General features: G+C 42.1%; 1 protein-coding gene across 11 annotated transcripts in view; it reads right to left on the bottom strand.

The window, feature by feature from the left end:
* The window catches only part of 9530077C05Rik (RIKEN cDNA 9530077C05 gene), a 56126-nt gene that overhangs the window by 25368 nt on the left and 15439 nt on the right, over nt 1-15319 (bottom strand). For 3 of the 11 annotated variants that reach the window (NR_152381.2, NR_152382.2, NM_026739.3), the window contains exon 1: nt 7568-7770. The exons of 3 other annotated variants lie outside the window; for them this stretch is intronic. Coding sequence is in view for 3 of the 8 variants with exons in the window: in NM_026739.3 (NP_081015.1) it covers nt 7568-7592 (25 nt within the window). In the remaining 5 variants the exon portion in view is untranslated. Of the gene's footprint in view, nt 1-7567; nt 7873-9789; nt 10348-15319 lie in introns of those variants that run through there. 5 more of the 11 variants (XR_003947994.1, XR_001779003.2, XM_011242589.2 and 2 more) reach the window with 4 other exon arrangements.

Raw genomic sequence — 15319 nt, 5'->3', positions numbered from 1 at the left:
TTGAGAAGCCATAAGTGCTTTCTTGGGTGTGCCTTGCTTCCTTCTGAGTGCCTCTCATACCCTTGTTTTCAAGCCTAAATCAAAACATCTTTATTTAGCCCACTCCTGGGAGGGGGTACCTGGGAGGAAGAGGAGGAAGAGGAAGAGGAGGAGGAGGAAGAGGAGGAGGAAGATGGAAATGCAAATAATCAAGTGCATATGGTTAACATGTACAGAATTGCAAAAAATAAACGGAAGATAGCCTATTAAAAACAACAATCCTGACTGCAAAAATAAAGTCCTGCCAAGTCTTCCTGGAGGACTGGGAAGCAGCAGTGCCCTGCAGACCCTCTCCCCAGCAGTCCCTGCAGTTCAGCTCTCTTGTCATTGTCTACTGAGGGCCTAGGTCCCTCTCTGCAGAGTCTCCCAGTGCGATGGTGAGGCCAGTCCTGTCGCAATTTATTTCCCAATCACAGAAATTCTATTTCCCTTATATTAAATGGAACAGAACCAGAGTTGTCTGCAGTGGCTCATATGTCTACTCAGGAGACTTAAGTCAGAAATACTGTCATGAGTTAGTTAAAAGTGAGACAGAGTTACACAGCAAAGATGTGTGCTTCAAAAAACAAACAGACATTATAACAAGGGCCATTCAAGATGGCTCAGAGGGTACTTACCATCAATCTTGCCAACCTGAGTCCGATTACTGGAACCCCATGGTGGAGAGACAGAATGACTCTCACAAGTCATCCCCTACTTCCAGAGCACTTCAGTCACTCACAACTCTTTTATTAAAAACCTGGAGTGCCAAGAACCTGTGGCTGAGAAGGTCATACACCCTCAGGAACACCCTGCTACCGTTTCTTTGCTAAGTGGACTGTGAATAAATACTTATCCTGATACCCACAGATCAGTACAGCTCTCTGCTCTCACTGCAATAGACATCAGTTAACAGAGACTCACACCTCTTCAAAATGCAGGACACATGTGAGTGTGGACTCGTCGCTGCATCATCCCCCCACTTCCAGGACCCAGGTAACACCACAGAAGAGAAGGTGAAAAGGTTATCGGGAGGGCTGCTGTGAAGTGGTGTTCCCAGACACAGGAGGGCTGGGCGCCATCAACTCATGGTAGCTAGGGCTGCTTGCACAAGGTAAAGCTGGCAATGGTTGCCAGAGAAGAGAGACCATTTTCATAGTGGTCACTGGTAAAGTGCTGCTTCTGTCCTGTATATTCCTGTAAGCATCCCTCCAAAGGCCAAGAAGACATGAAGGGAATGCCTCAGGAGTGGGAGGGGGTGAGGGATAGGGCGGAGAAAGCATAACCCAAACCCACTGCATACACATTTGAAACCCTTTGTATACAGGCTAACCGGGTTAGCCGAGCATCTTAAAAGACAAATAGTATTACTTCATTAAAATTGCTTCTCAGCATTAGCACTCTGATAAATACACTGAATTCTCCAATACAACAAAAGCTCCCTATGTATCTAGAACAGGAGAAAAGGACACTCAGATTCCTGGCTTCCTCCCCGGCTCTGTCAAGGACGCTCTGTAACATTAGCCTAATCATTAAACCCATCGGGGCTCTTGTTCCTATCTAAAAGCATGCAGGAGAAGGGACACTGCTCAGTAAACAAGCGTTTCACTGCTGGGAATGGCTTAGGTTTCTGAAAAGTTATAAAGTCCTGACTACAAACGAGACCAGCAAAAACAACACGCAGTGGAAAAATACCAGCAGCTGACAAAATGGTGCTTCTCTCTTTTCTTTTTGTTTTGCTGTTCTGAGTTTATCTTCTTCCTTTCTTGTTTTTGCCCCAGCATCTTGTTACTTTGTAACCGTCTTTCTGTGTGTCTGCGAATGGAGTGAATGGATGCCACTCGTGTACAGTACCCTCAGGTGCCAGAAGAGATGGTTCTGTCCCTTGGAGCCAGATCCTGGTACCTGTCAGTACATGGTGGCTGAACTATTGTCCTCTAAAACTCAGCAAGTGTTCTACCCTGCTGAGCAATCTCTCCACTCCCCTATCCCTCCTCACACACACTGCCTAGCTTTTTGGGGTTTTTTGTTTTGTTTTGTTTTTTGATACAAGGTCTCTTCTGTACCACCCTGGCTGGCCTGGAACTCTATGTAGAGCAGGCTGGCCTGGAACTTGGAGAGCTGCTGTCTCTGAGTACAGTTCTGGGTTTTGAACCTAGGGTCTTGCATATACTAACTAGCTGTTCTGCCACTTAGCTATACTCCTGGCCAAATGAAAATTTCATGATGCACTAATACTTATTATAAAACCCGACAACTTGGGTTAATGTTGCAAAAAGGATGTCTGGTTGCCAACAGGAATATAAAACAGAACAAAACAAAAGCCCCACAGTGTCCAAAGAGAAACACTTTAATGTTATTAAAGAGTATTTCATCTCTTGCACTCAGATGATATCTATCAAACAGTACTTATCAGAATACTAGAGTACTGTGCACAGAAAATAAAAGTGAAGTTACAAGTGCCAGCGCTGAGCAACATCAGGTAATGTTGAACAGTGGAAGCTAGATCAAAGGAATACATGACTACATTTATATATTGTTCACGAACAGCAAAGTTAGCTTAGGCCTCTAGCTTTTGCTTCTAATTTTTAGGAGAGGCTAAGACAAGGGGCTAGCCTGGGCTATACAGTGAGTTCCAAGCCATTCTGAGCTAGAATGAGAACTTATGTAAAAAAACACTGCCCCACCCCTGCAAAAAGAAAATAGAGAACAACAACATTCAAGGGACCAAATTCTCTGTCCTTTCTCAAGTTCTTTCCCTCCCTAGGCTGCCTTTCTGTTTCCCCTTTCTTAAGCACGAAGGAGAGCAAACCAATTGAAAGCAGTCCCACACTGCAAAGAGTTCAGAGTTTTGCTGTTGGGAAAGCCGTCAATACAAAAAAATATAAATTGTAACCATGACAGTTACATCAAGGTGTCAGGAGAGTCTGGTGCAAAGTGAGAACTGACCTACTAAGTGCTTTCTGATGCCAGATAAGTATATGTTAGCCAAGCAGCCAGGGAGAAGAGGCAAACCTAGGGAGGCAGGGAGGATCTGAGGATTGGTACTACAGAAGTGGGAAGATTAGATGGCTGTGGGAGACGAGGCTGGAGAGGAGGAGTCAAAGATATGGATGGAGTTTCTCCTAAGGCTCGGGAAAGATTTGTGTCTGTCCTTAGTTATAAGTCAACACTTGCTCATCTCCACCATCAGGGCTAAAGTGCTTATAGATCCCTAACCACAGAAGCAATACAAAATAAGTGTAACATTAGAAGGCTCTTATTAGGGTTGGCGAGATGGGTAAAGATGCTTGTTGCTAAATCAATTCACAAAGTAGAAGGCAAGAACTGTGTACTGGCTAGTTTTGTGTCAACTTGACACAGGCTGGAGTTATCACAGAGAAAGGAGCTTCAATTGGGGGAATGCCTCCATGAGATCCAGCTGTAAGGCATTTTCTCAATTAGTGGTCAAGGGGGAAAGCCCCCTTGTAGGTGGTACCATCTCTGGGCTGGTAGTCTTGGTTCTATAAGAGAGCAGGCTGAGCATGCCAGGGGAAGCAAGCCAGTAAGGAACATCCCTCCATGGCCTCTGCATCAGCTCCTGCTTTCTGACATGCTTGAGTTCCAGTCCTGACTTCTTGGTGATGAACAGCAGTATGAAAGTGTAAGCTGAATAAACCCTTTCCTCCCCAACTTGTTTCTTGGTCATGATGTTTGTGCAGGAATAGAAACCCTGACTAAGACAAGCTGAATCCAGAAAATCATGCTCTGACATTCACACATGTGCTGCAGCATGTTTATTACTCCCAACTCTCTCTCTCTCTCTCTCTCTCTCTCTCTCTCTCTCTCTCTCTCTCTCTCTCTCTCTCCTTCCTCTCTTTCTCTCTCTTCTCTCTCTCTTCTCTCTTTCCCCTCTCTCTCTCTTTCCTCTCTCTTCCCCCCCCCTCTGAAAGTAAAAACCAAATGCGTTTGCACTGTTGTTATCACTACTAGGATAACACTGAGGTACTCTCCACAGGGACTTTGGAGTACATGCTCAGCATGGCGGTGGCCACTGGGCAGCTCACACCTACAACCCTAGCACTTGGGAGGCAAAGGCAGGAGGAACTCTAACTGAAGCCAACAGGGACTACATAGTGAGACCCTGTTTCTAAAAACTAAAAGGAAACCAAGCATGGCTGGCTCAGGCCGTTTTGCCCAGCACTCTGGAGGCTAGGGCAGGCAGATCTCACAGGAAAAAAAACTGAAAGCAAAAACAAAAAACAAAAACAAAAAACATGACACCAAATACTGGGCCACTGGGATTGCATGGGTGAACCGCAATGCTAGGATTCTGGAAGTTTTGTTTTTTGTGACAAGGTCTCACAGATCCCAGACTGGCCTCAAACTCACTGTGTAGCTAAGGATAACCATGAACCCCTGATCTTCCAAATCCTGAGATTACAGGTGCACCCACCATGCAGAGCTGCTTGCCTGAGGCTTGATGGAAAAGAACGTCATCCCAGAAAGACATGAGACACTGAAGTAGCTAGCTGTGGTCCTTATGAGATCCTGGAGACAGGACGGCTGTGAGCTCTGCAGCAGTCACAGCTACAAAGTGAGGAGAGGGGGGGATGAGGATGGAGGAGATAGAGGGGGAAAGGAGGGGGAGAAGAGGGAGAGGAGAAGAGAAGGGGGAGGGAGTGGAGAAGGGGAGAGAGAGGGAGGGGAAGAGGGGAGGAAGAAGGAGGGGAGGAGAAGAAGGAGAGGGGAGGGAGAAGGGGTGGAATTGGTGAGGAGAGAGAGTTATAAGAGATGAGCTAGAACTAGATGTGGTGTTGCAACCTGTAATGCCAGCACTCAGGAGACTAAGCCAAGAGGCCACTCTGTACCATGCAGAAAAAAAACAGGAAAGAAAGGGACAAAGGGACAAGGGACAGAGGGAGGAGTGAGAGAGGAAAGAAAATAAACCTTTTCTGACTTGATGCCATTTCTAAGCAACATTCTTTTTTTTTTAATAACTTTCACTTCTGTGTCACCTCACCCTCCTGTTAGCAGTTTCACGAGGATGTCATGTCTAGATCACAGAACGTCATGACTAAGTAAAACTCGGGTACCATACAAAGTGATTTTACAAACAACTGCTTCAGTTTTGGAATGTAAATTGCCACTTTAGTCTACATTTATAGTTTTTTACCATACTTGAACTTCTGATTCTCTCCCTCCACATCTTGGGTGGTAGGGTTTTAAGTGTGCACTACCACACCTGGATTAGCTGGCACTGGGCACCAGAAGCAGGGTGCTTGCATGCTAGGCGAGCACGCTCTCAGCTGGGCCATCCCCAGTCCCCCAGACATGTATTTTGGGACAGGCACTCACTTAAGTTAGCCAGGAAGACCTGAACTTGCATCTCCCTGCTGCAGCTTCCCAGTAGCTAGGGTTCCAGGCCTGTGCCACCAGGCTGGCATATATATTGCTCTTTCAAAGCAAAAAGAAAAAAGGTCCACATTTTCATCAGTGTTCTTATTGCAATCAAGTTCTACTGGCAAGAAAGGGGCAGGGGCATCTGAGACACTGCAGAGTGAGGGGAAGTCTGGATAGTACAGATCTGTTTCTCAGCTACACTCTCCATAAAGGTTCTGGTTGTCCCATTTATTGATTGACAGATATGTCAGCACGAAGCCTACACAACAGGAGAGCCTATATAATAAATTAACAATACTAATACTAATAATCGCTTTGTAACAATGGTGAATGTTTAAAAATACCAGAAACAAGTTTCCCTAATGCTAGTGTTTCACTGCCAAGTTACCTACATCAGAAAATGCACGACCACGAAGGTCTGCCACTTGTAGTCCATTAAATTCTGGTGAAAGAACTGATTTAACAAGAGTAGGTGTTCAGTTTAAAAAGAATCCATCTGCAAACCCCTGGCTCTATAGGAATACAGTCTGTACTGCAGACTCTCAACATATCTGTTTCCTAATACTATATTTTAATCATATGCCATACTAATATTTTAATCATTCTCTCACCACAATGACTTTCAGTTTGGGGGAAAATAATTTTAATTGGTGTAGTTTCTAAACCCAGTGACTCACGTGGCAACAGAATCTATTGTCTTGCAGGCAATGATTTTAACTGGATGATAGGGAGAGTATTTTGCCACCCACAGGGCATTTTTGGTTGTCACAATTCTCTGTGTGTTAAAACAGTCGCTCACAATAAAGAATTAACTCCTTCAATATTAAACTGCTGTGGCTGAGAGGCCTTGTTCTATATCATAAAACGGACCGGAAGTTTTCATTACCTTTGTTAGTGTACATAAGAATGCATTTCTTTCTGGCATCTCCTGTTCGATCCTGGTCTCTAGTAAGCAAGTATCCCATCAGCCCGACTACGCAGCTGCATGCACACGGACCACTGAGTCATCCTCATATTTGCCACTCTTCTGCCAGGCTTGATGTTTTAAAGCAACGTTTTGACATTGTATTGTTTTGGGAGTTTTGTTTGTTTGTTTTTAGAGACAGGGTATCAGTGGCTGGTCTGGAACTTCTGTAGACCAGGCTGACTAAGCTCACCTGCGTCTGCCTCTGATAATGTGTTTTAAGGTGAAAGAGTTATATCTACATCAAATCACAATTTTAAAAAGCCTAATGCCAATTTAAGTGGCCTCTAAGATCTTGGCTTTTATAACTGCATGTCTCCTGTCAACATAACAGTGGAATAGTCTGTAGGTTATCGCAATCGCACAACAGTAGGTTCTGTGTTTTATAACACTGAACAGCAAACAGTGTAAAAAAATTAAGATGAGAAAGTAGTTTCACTTAAAAATAATTTAGTTTTTCAGTTTAAAAAGTTCTGCAATAACATATAATGAAAGGAGTTTCAAAGTACCATAATGAAACCTCTTACTTTGTATGCTAACTTAAAGAATGGTTTTAGCTATTGATGTCCATATCTTAGCACTGGGGAGACTGAGGCAGGAGGGTCAGGGGTTCAAAACAACTAATTTGGAAAATTGGTCTACTGGGTACTGCAATAGCCTGAAGCTAAAAGTTCTAGGCTTATTTTTGACTCTACTGTGGGAATTAGCTATTTCCCTTTATTCCGTTGTTTTGGTATCTGTCCTGCAGAAATGTTTTCATGCAGAATCAAATGCTAGGAAAATGACTCTGGAACTGTTTAATATTATTAAAGATTTAAATAGGGCTAATATGCATATCTATTCAAAAATGAAAGACAAACTTTCCAACCTTGGATCTAAACACCTGCTCTTATTAATAACATCAATTCAAAATGTTTGCTAATAAATGCAAACAAAAATACACAACATACACTGAAATGTAGAGATGTGTTTTCACAGCTGATTTTTTTTTTTTCTGAACATTCTAGAAAATATAACACCTTACTACACACCTAAAATGCTCTGGAATCGTATTGGACTCTACACTCTCTAGATTGCACAGCTCTTGCCCCTCACCTCTGCTGGGCTAGGGCTGTGCGACTGCACCTGGTCTTCCGAGTCCCAGACCCAACGGTCTCCACCCGCTGCAGCCGCGCCACTTGGGCCAGCAGTGCCTACACTCACCCGTTACGCGAATAGACTCCAGCATCGTCCCGCCAAGGCCAAGGCCAAGGCCGGCGGGCCGCACCGACGAAAACTCCCGTAAGGCAGCTCGAGACCAGATGGGGCAGGACTGGCAGCGCAAGGTGGAGGACCACGTCTTACCCAGAGGCTGGAAAGCGCTCTGGCGGTTCCACCTAGTCTCAGAGCTAAGAACCCGCCACGGTGACGTCGCTGCAACCCCGTTGCTAGGAGACGATCCTGCCTTCTTCCCGCACTCCACGCCACCAAACATGCTCGCCGCTGGAGGCGCTCCTGCGACTGACACCCTGCTCGTAGGGAGAGAAGGGAAGCGAACTACAACTCCCAGCGTGCACAACGCGGACCCGTGCAAGGAGCTGGTCCGCAGAGGCTGGGGTGTTTGTGTGGGGAGGTCGGGATCTGTATGAGGCTCAAAGGGCTTCATTTCATGATGGTAGAGGGAAATAGAAATGGTGTAATAATTCTGAGTTTTAGTTGACCAGAGCAAATTCAGACCCCTGACCTTCCAGCTAATTTACATGGTATGAAATAAATAGGGCGATTTTAGAAGAAAAAAATGGCCAGGTATGGTGGCACACTCCTGTTATCCAAACACTTGAGATGTGCAGCAAAGATGATCAGGGGTTCAAGACCATCATTGCTATATAGTGAATTTTGAGACCATCTTGACTATACAAGAATGTCTAAAAAAAAAAAAAGAATAAAATAAATAAATGCAATATTTAATTTAAAAAGGAGATCTGGAGAAATGGCTCAGCAGTTAAGAACACTGACTACTTTACAGAGGACTTGGGTTTGTTTCCTCATGGCAGCTCACAACTACATGTAACTCCACTTCGAGAGCACCCCATCCCTCTGGCTCTCCCCAGGCCCATACTCGCAAACACTCATGAAATACACACAATTTTTTTTAAACTGAATTGAAAAAGGAAACAGACTGTGGGTGTAGCTCAGATGGTGAAGGGCTCTCTTTAGCATTCAGAGACCCCTGAATTTAATCCCCAGTACTATACAAACCTGGCCTGGTGGTACACATCTCTAATTCCAGCATTCAGGAGGTAGAAGCAGGAGGATCAAGATGTTCCAATTCCTCTATAAGCTTGAAGCCACCCTATATTATATCTATATTATATTATGTATATATCTGAGGTTGCATAAAGGGGTTTTGAGAGGGAGAAGTTGATAGTGAATAATTAAATCATAAATTTACTTTAAATCTATTATTTGTATATATAGAATTTTACCATTTTAGAATATGAAAGCTAATTTCACACTGAGATGGATGTGCTTGTTTATTTTTACATAAATAATCTCAGCTGAATATTTAATAATGCAGGGCACAGAGTATCTTCAACACAGTTCTGTGCGTGTGTGTGTGTGTGTGTGTGTGTGTGTGTGTGTAAGCACTTGTATGCCTTGATTTATGTGTGGAGGTCAGAGGACAACTTGCAGGAGTCAGTTCTCTCCTTCCACCAAATGGGTTCTGGGAATGGAACTCAGGTCGTCAGCTTGGTGGTAGGTGCCTTTACTGCTGAGCCATCTCACCAGCCTGCATCTTCCACATTTTTCAGAGGTGATTTTTCTCTTTCACTTTTATAGTTGTCAATGCTGAGAGTACCATTTTACATAAGCTCACAGGATAAACTCACAGAAGTATGCTTAGTGATTTTCAGAATGTTGGAAATTCTGTCCTAATCCCAAGACAAGGTTCATTTCAATCAAGAAAGAAAACTGGAATCAGCACATCCTTTGGCAGGGACACAAGCTTCATGTAGGCTGACCTAGTACTCACTACACAGCTGAGGAGAACTTTGAACTCCTGACCCTCCTCTCTCCTCAGCCACTTAAGTGCTGGGATTACAGGAGTATACAACCTCACACAGCTTTTAAAAAATTGTTCTTAAAGATTATTTTAAAAATTTAATGTGGTCTTTAAAAAATTATTTGTGGGTAGAGTGTTTCCTTTCATGTGTTCCATGTGTGTGCCTAGTGCCCATAGAGGCCAGAAGAGGGCGTCAGAGTCCTCAAAACTGGGATTATGGATAGCTGTGAGGCACTGCGTGGGCGCTGCAAAATGAACCCAGGTCCTCTGCAAGAGCAGCAAGTGCCTTTAACTACTGAGCCAGCCCTCAGCCCTTCAAATGCCAACGTTTAAAGCAAAACATTCTAAACCAGTACACTCATAAGATATATTAGGTACTTACGTGCCGGGGAGTGGCGGTGGAAAAATACTAAAAGCCTTTGTCTCCATAATTAATCCATCACGTTATGTTTCCATAAGAGCAGAAAACCTTATATAAGCACTGCCACTCTTAACATCAAATCGTGTAGAATTCAAGCTCAGGTGTTTCAGGTAGCATTCACTTTCACTAGTGTTGATGGGTGACACCATATACAATAGAAAATACATATTTTGTGTTCAGAGCCAAAGCTGCAGTGACATCACTTGCTGCAGTGCCGGTGAGTACTGCCCAAAATGCTCCAGAGGGATTCAATACATTTGATTCGGAATCAGTGTTTTGGCCTGAAATGTTTTACTGTTGACAGAAATTTTCCCAACCCCCACATTCAGTTACATGACCCCATCTGGCGTCTCAACCCTCAGTTTCTGAAGCTGAGTCCTGGATGATCCTGTAGTCTCACCATGACTCAAATCTGTTTTCAAAACCCAGTGGCCAGAGGGATCTTGCTGCCACGGGATCATGCCACCCTGCTCATGAGCTACCCGGGAGGTTCTTTATGACTTAGCTCTGCTCAGCTCTTTGATGTCATCTCCTACTATGCTCTCACTGTTCTAGAGATGCACTACGTACTGTTTTACCACACGTCCTTTGTTATCTGTAAGTCTTCCTGCTTGGAATACTCTTCTTCCTGATTGTCTACAGAACACCTTCCTCACTTCCAAATGTCACTCTTCTGAAAACTACACTACTTAAAGTTCCTTTTCGTATTCCATATGCCCTTTCTCAGCTTTATTTTCCCTTAGCATTTTTTCAGCGTTTTTTGACCTATGGTTTACTGGATTTCATCCCTATTTTGTGTACCCATTCATAGGACAAGCAATGTTTTGTTTTGTTTTGTTTTGTTTCCTTTAAGGCTATAGAGATTAAACCTAAAGCCTCGACAGATAAGAACGGTATCTGGGGCTGGAGAGATGGCTCAGCAGTTAAAAGCACTGACTGCTCTTCCAGGGATCCTGAGTTCAACTCCCAGCGACCACATGGTGGCTCCCTAGCCTAAAAAAAAGATGCCCATGAACATACAAGAAGCCTACAGAACTCCAAATAGACTGGACCAGAAAAGAAATTCTTTCTGTCACATAATAAAACACCAAATGCACTAAACAAAGAAAGAATATTAAAAAGCAGTAAAGGGAAAAGGTCAAGTAACATATAAAGGGAAACCTATCAGAATTAAACGAGACTTCTTACCAGAGACTATGAAAGCTAGAAGATCCTGGGCAGATGTCATACAGACTTGTAAGAGAACACAAATGCCAGCCCCAGGCTACTATACCCGGCAAAACTCTCAATTACCATAGACAGAGAAAACAAGACATTCCATGAAAAACTCAAATTTACATAATATATTTCCATAAATCCAGCCCTACAAAGTATAATAGATGGAAAACACTAACACAAGGAGGGAAACTACACCCTAGGAAAAAGCAAAGAAAAAAAAAGCAAGAAAAGTAATCTTTCAACAAACCTAAAAGAAGGGGCTGGTGAGATGGCTCAGTGGGTAAGAGCACCCGACTGCTCTTCCGAAGGTCCAGAGTTCAAATCCCAGCAACCACATGGTGGCTCATAACCATCCGTAACAAGATCTGGCGCCCTCTTCTGGAGTGTCTGAAGACAGCTACAGTGTACTTACATATAATAATAAATAAATCTTAAAAAAAAAATTGAAAAAAAAAACAAACTAAAAGAAGATAGCCACACAAACATAATTCCACCTCTAACAACAAAAATAACAGGAAGTAACAATCACTTTTCCTTAATATCTTAACATCAATGGACTCAATTCAACATAAACTAACAGACTGGATACATAAACAGGACCCAGCATTTTGCTGCATACTGGAAATGCACCTCAGTGACAAAGACAGACACCACCTCAGATCAGAATAAAGGGTTGGAAAACAATTTTCCAAGCAAATGGTCCCAAGGAACAAGCTGGAGTAGCCATTCTAATATCGAATAAAATCAACTTTCAGGGGCTGGAGACATGGCTCAGTGGTTAAGAGCATCGACTGCTCTTACAAAGATCCTGAGTTCAAATCCCATCAACCACATGGTGGCTCACAACCATCCGTAATGAGATCTGATGCCCTCTTCTGGTGTGTCTGAAGACAGCTACAGTGTACTTAGATATAATAATAAATAAATCTTTTTTAAAAATCAACTTTCAACCAAAAGTTATCAAAAAGCATAAAGAAGGACACTTCATACTCATCAAAGGAAAAATCTACCAAGAAGAACTCGCAATTCTGAACATTTATGCTCCAAATGCAAGGGCACCCACATTCATAAAAGAAACTTTACTAAAGCTCAAAGCACACATTGCACCTCACACAATAAAAAATGGGAGACCAGGGACTGGAGAGATGGCTCAGCGGTTAAGAGCACTGTCTGCTCTTCCAAAGGCCCTGAGTTCAAATCCCACAACCACATGGTGACTTACAACCATCCGTAATGAGATCTGATGCCCTCTTCTGGGGGTGTCTGAAGACACCTACAGTGTATTTACATATAATAAATAAATCTTTAAAAAAAATGTGAGACTTCAACTTCCACTCTCAAAATGGACAAATTATGGAAACAGAAAATAAACAGAGACACAGTGAAACTAACAGAAGTTATGAAACAAATGGATCTAACAGATATTTATAGAACATTTCAACCTAAAACAAAAGAATGTACCTTCTTCTCAGCACCTCACGGTACCTTCTCCAAAACTGACCATATAATTGGTCACAGAACAGGCCTCAACAGACACAAGAAGACTGATATAATCCCATGCATCCCATCAGATCAGCACGGACTAAGGCTGATCTTAAATACCAACAAAAACAACGGAAAACACACATACACATGGAAGCTGAACAATGCTCTACTCAATGATAACTTGGTCAAGGAAGAAATAAAGAAATAAATTAAAGGCTTTTTAGAATTTAATGAAAATGAAGACACAATATACTAAAACTTATGGGACACAATGAAAACAGTGGTAAGAGGAAAACTCATAACTCTAAGTGCCTCCAGAAAGAAACTGGAGAGAGCACACACTAGCAGCTTGACAGCACACCTGAAAGCTCTAGAACAAAAGGAAGCAAATTCACCCAAGAGGAGTAGACGGCAGGAAATAATCAAACTCAGGGCTGAAATCAACGAGGTGGAAACAAAAAGAACTATACAAAGAATCAACAAAACCAGGAGCTTGTTCTTTGAGAAAATCAACAAGATAGATAAACCCTTAGCCAGACTAACTAGAGGCCACAGAGACAATATCCAAATTAACAAAATCAGAAATGAAAAGGGGGACATAACAATGAAATGTATCTTAAAATAATTATTCTATTTGTTGAATATTAACAGTTGAAAATATTAAAATCATGTTCTACAAATAAACAAACAAGACAAAACAAAAGTACTGACTGTTCTTCCAGAGGTCCTGAGTTCAACCCCCAGCAACCACATGGTGGCTCACAACCATCTGTAATAGGATCTGATGCCCTTTTCTGGTGTGTCTGAAGACAGCTACATTGTACTCATATAAATAAAAATAAATAATATTTTAAAAAAAAAAAGGAACAGTACCTGGAGAGTGGGGAGCTGAAGAGATGGCTCAGCAGTTAAGAGCACGTATTGCTCTTCTAAAGGGCTTGGGCACAGTTCCTAGCACCCACGTGCAGCTCACAACCATCTGTAACTCTAGGGTGGGGAGCACTAGAAAATGTGTGGATTTTCAATGTTAACTCAAAGAAACAGACTGGAAATGAGTCTTCAGATGCGTCATGTTTCAGTTCATGCATTTGCTAAAGCAGTTTAGTTACAATTACTCTGGCAACACATATTCTGAAACTTGTTTTTCCAGTTTTCTGTGAGTACTCTACTCCTCATGTCTAGTGTGTAGTTACTTTAGCTTAAGGACTTTTTCTCAAAAAGGAAAACTTGTGGATAGTCAGGCAGTCCTAGTATACCTATGGTCCAGCCTGTTGCCCTTTTACATTATATTCAACAATTATTCTTTGAAAAAAGAAAACAAAGAATGTCCTAATGGAGATTTCTCTGAACACCGTCCAAGAATTGAGTCGTGAGAATTCTGAGTGCTTGTGAGAGAACTCCAAGAAAACAAGAAGACAGTCTTGTGATCTCAGTTTCTTCAGAACTCAGAATTCTTCTTAGAATGTGGAGAGGATAGGAGTGCATTTATTTCAGCTATTGTTATTCACATGTCCCGATGGAAAAACATTTTTGCCACATGTAGCTTGGCCCTGTGATTGGACGCCTTACTTATATAATGCTTCTTAACCCTGGAAGTATAAGCTGTCCAACACTCTGAATAAAGTTGGCTATTGCATGAGACTTTGGTCCGCCTCCTTTTTAGGACCTGCTTTCCTAGGTATACCAACAAGAGTGTTAGAGGTGTATAAAGCCATGCGACCACAGCCTGTGCAGTTTACTCTGAATGCTTTTGCTGGCATGCTGAACCATTGTGTCTGCTTTCTTTATAACTCATCAGTTGGTTTGCTTTTCGGTGCTGGCTATCCAATTCAGAGCTTTGTGTGTACTTATGCAAGCACTCTACCACTGTTTTATGTCCCAGCCCCATTTTTATTACATTTCAAAATACCCAAAATGTATATATTTCATGGATTTTTATATACAAGTGCCTGGTTTAATGTTTTTAGAGTATGGAAGGAACTTACGGACTAGTAAGGGAGATTTTAAATACTGACATCATTACAATATATGAATATATATGTGCATAAGTATATACTGTATGTACATATCTACATATATATATACAAATTAGAGTAGATATTGAAAGTATACTTCCTCTTCAGTGTTCATCAGTCTTAAGGATTTGGGGGTTTGGGTAGTGGGATATGCCTTTAATGCTAGCCCTTCAGAGGCAGAAGCAGGTAGATCTCTAACCAACCTGGTTTATAATAGAACGTGTTCTATGTCAGCCTGAGCTACAGACTGAGAACCTATCTCAAAACAAAAACAAAAGTGAAAAACTTAGGAATTATAAAATTATAAAAATTATAATGGGTTGGAGAGATGACTCAGGGGTTAAGAGCGCTGGCTGCTGTTACAGAGGACCTGGGTTCAATGCCCAGCATTCACAACCATCTCTAGCTCTGGTTCTAGAGACGATAACATTCTGACTTTAATGAGCATGTGGTATATACATAACTACACGCAGGCAAAACATTCGTACACATGTAACAAAATAAATCTTTTTAAGTGTGGTGAGCAATGAGTTTAATCTCAATACTAGGGAGGCAGGGACAAGTGGATCTCTTGTAAGTTTGAAGCTAGCCTGGTCTACATAGTAAACCAGAACTACACAGTGAGACTGTAGTTTTCTTTTTTCTCTTTCTTTCTTTCTTTCTTTCTTTCTTCCTTTCTTTCTTTCTTTCTTTCTTTCTTCCTTTTTTCTGTTTTTTGTTTTGTTTTGTTTTGTTTTGTTTTTGTTTTTGAGACAGGGTTTCTCTGTGTAGCC

This window comes from Mus musculus, chromosome 9 (genome assembly GCF_000001635.26).
Source record: "Mus musculus strain C57BL/6J chromosome 9, GRCm38.p6 C57BL/6J".
NCBI lineage: Eukaryota > Metazoa > Chordata > Mammalia > Rodentia > Muridae > Mus > Mus musculus.
Note: the sequence above shows the minus strand (reverse complement) of the source record. Positions and strands in the feature narration are given on the sequence as shown.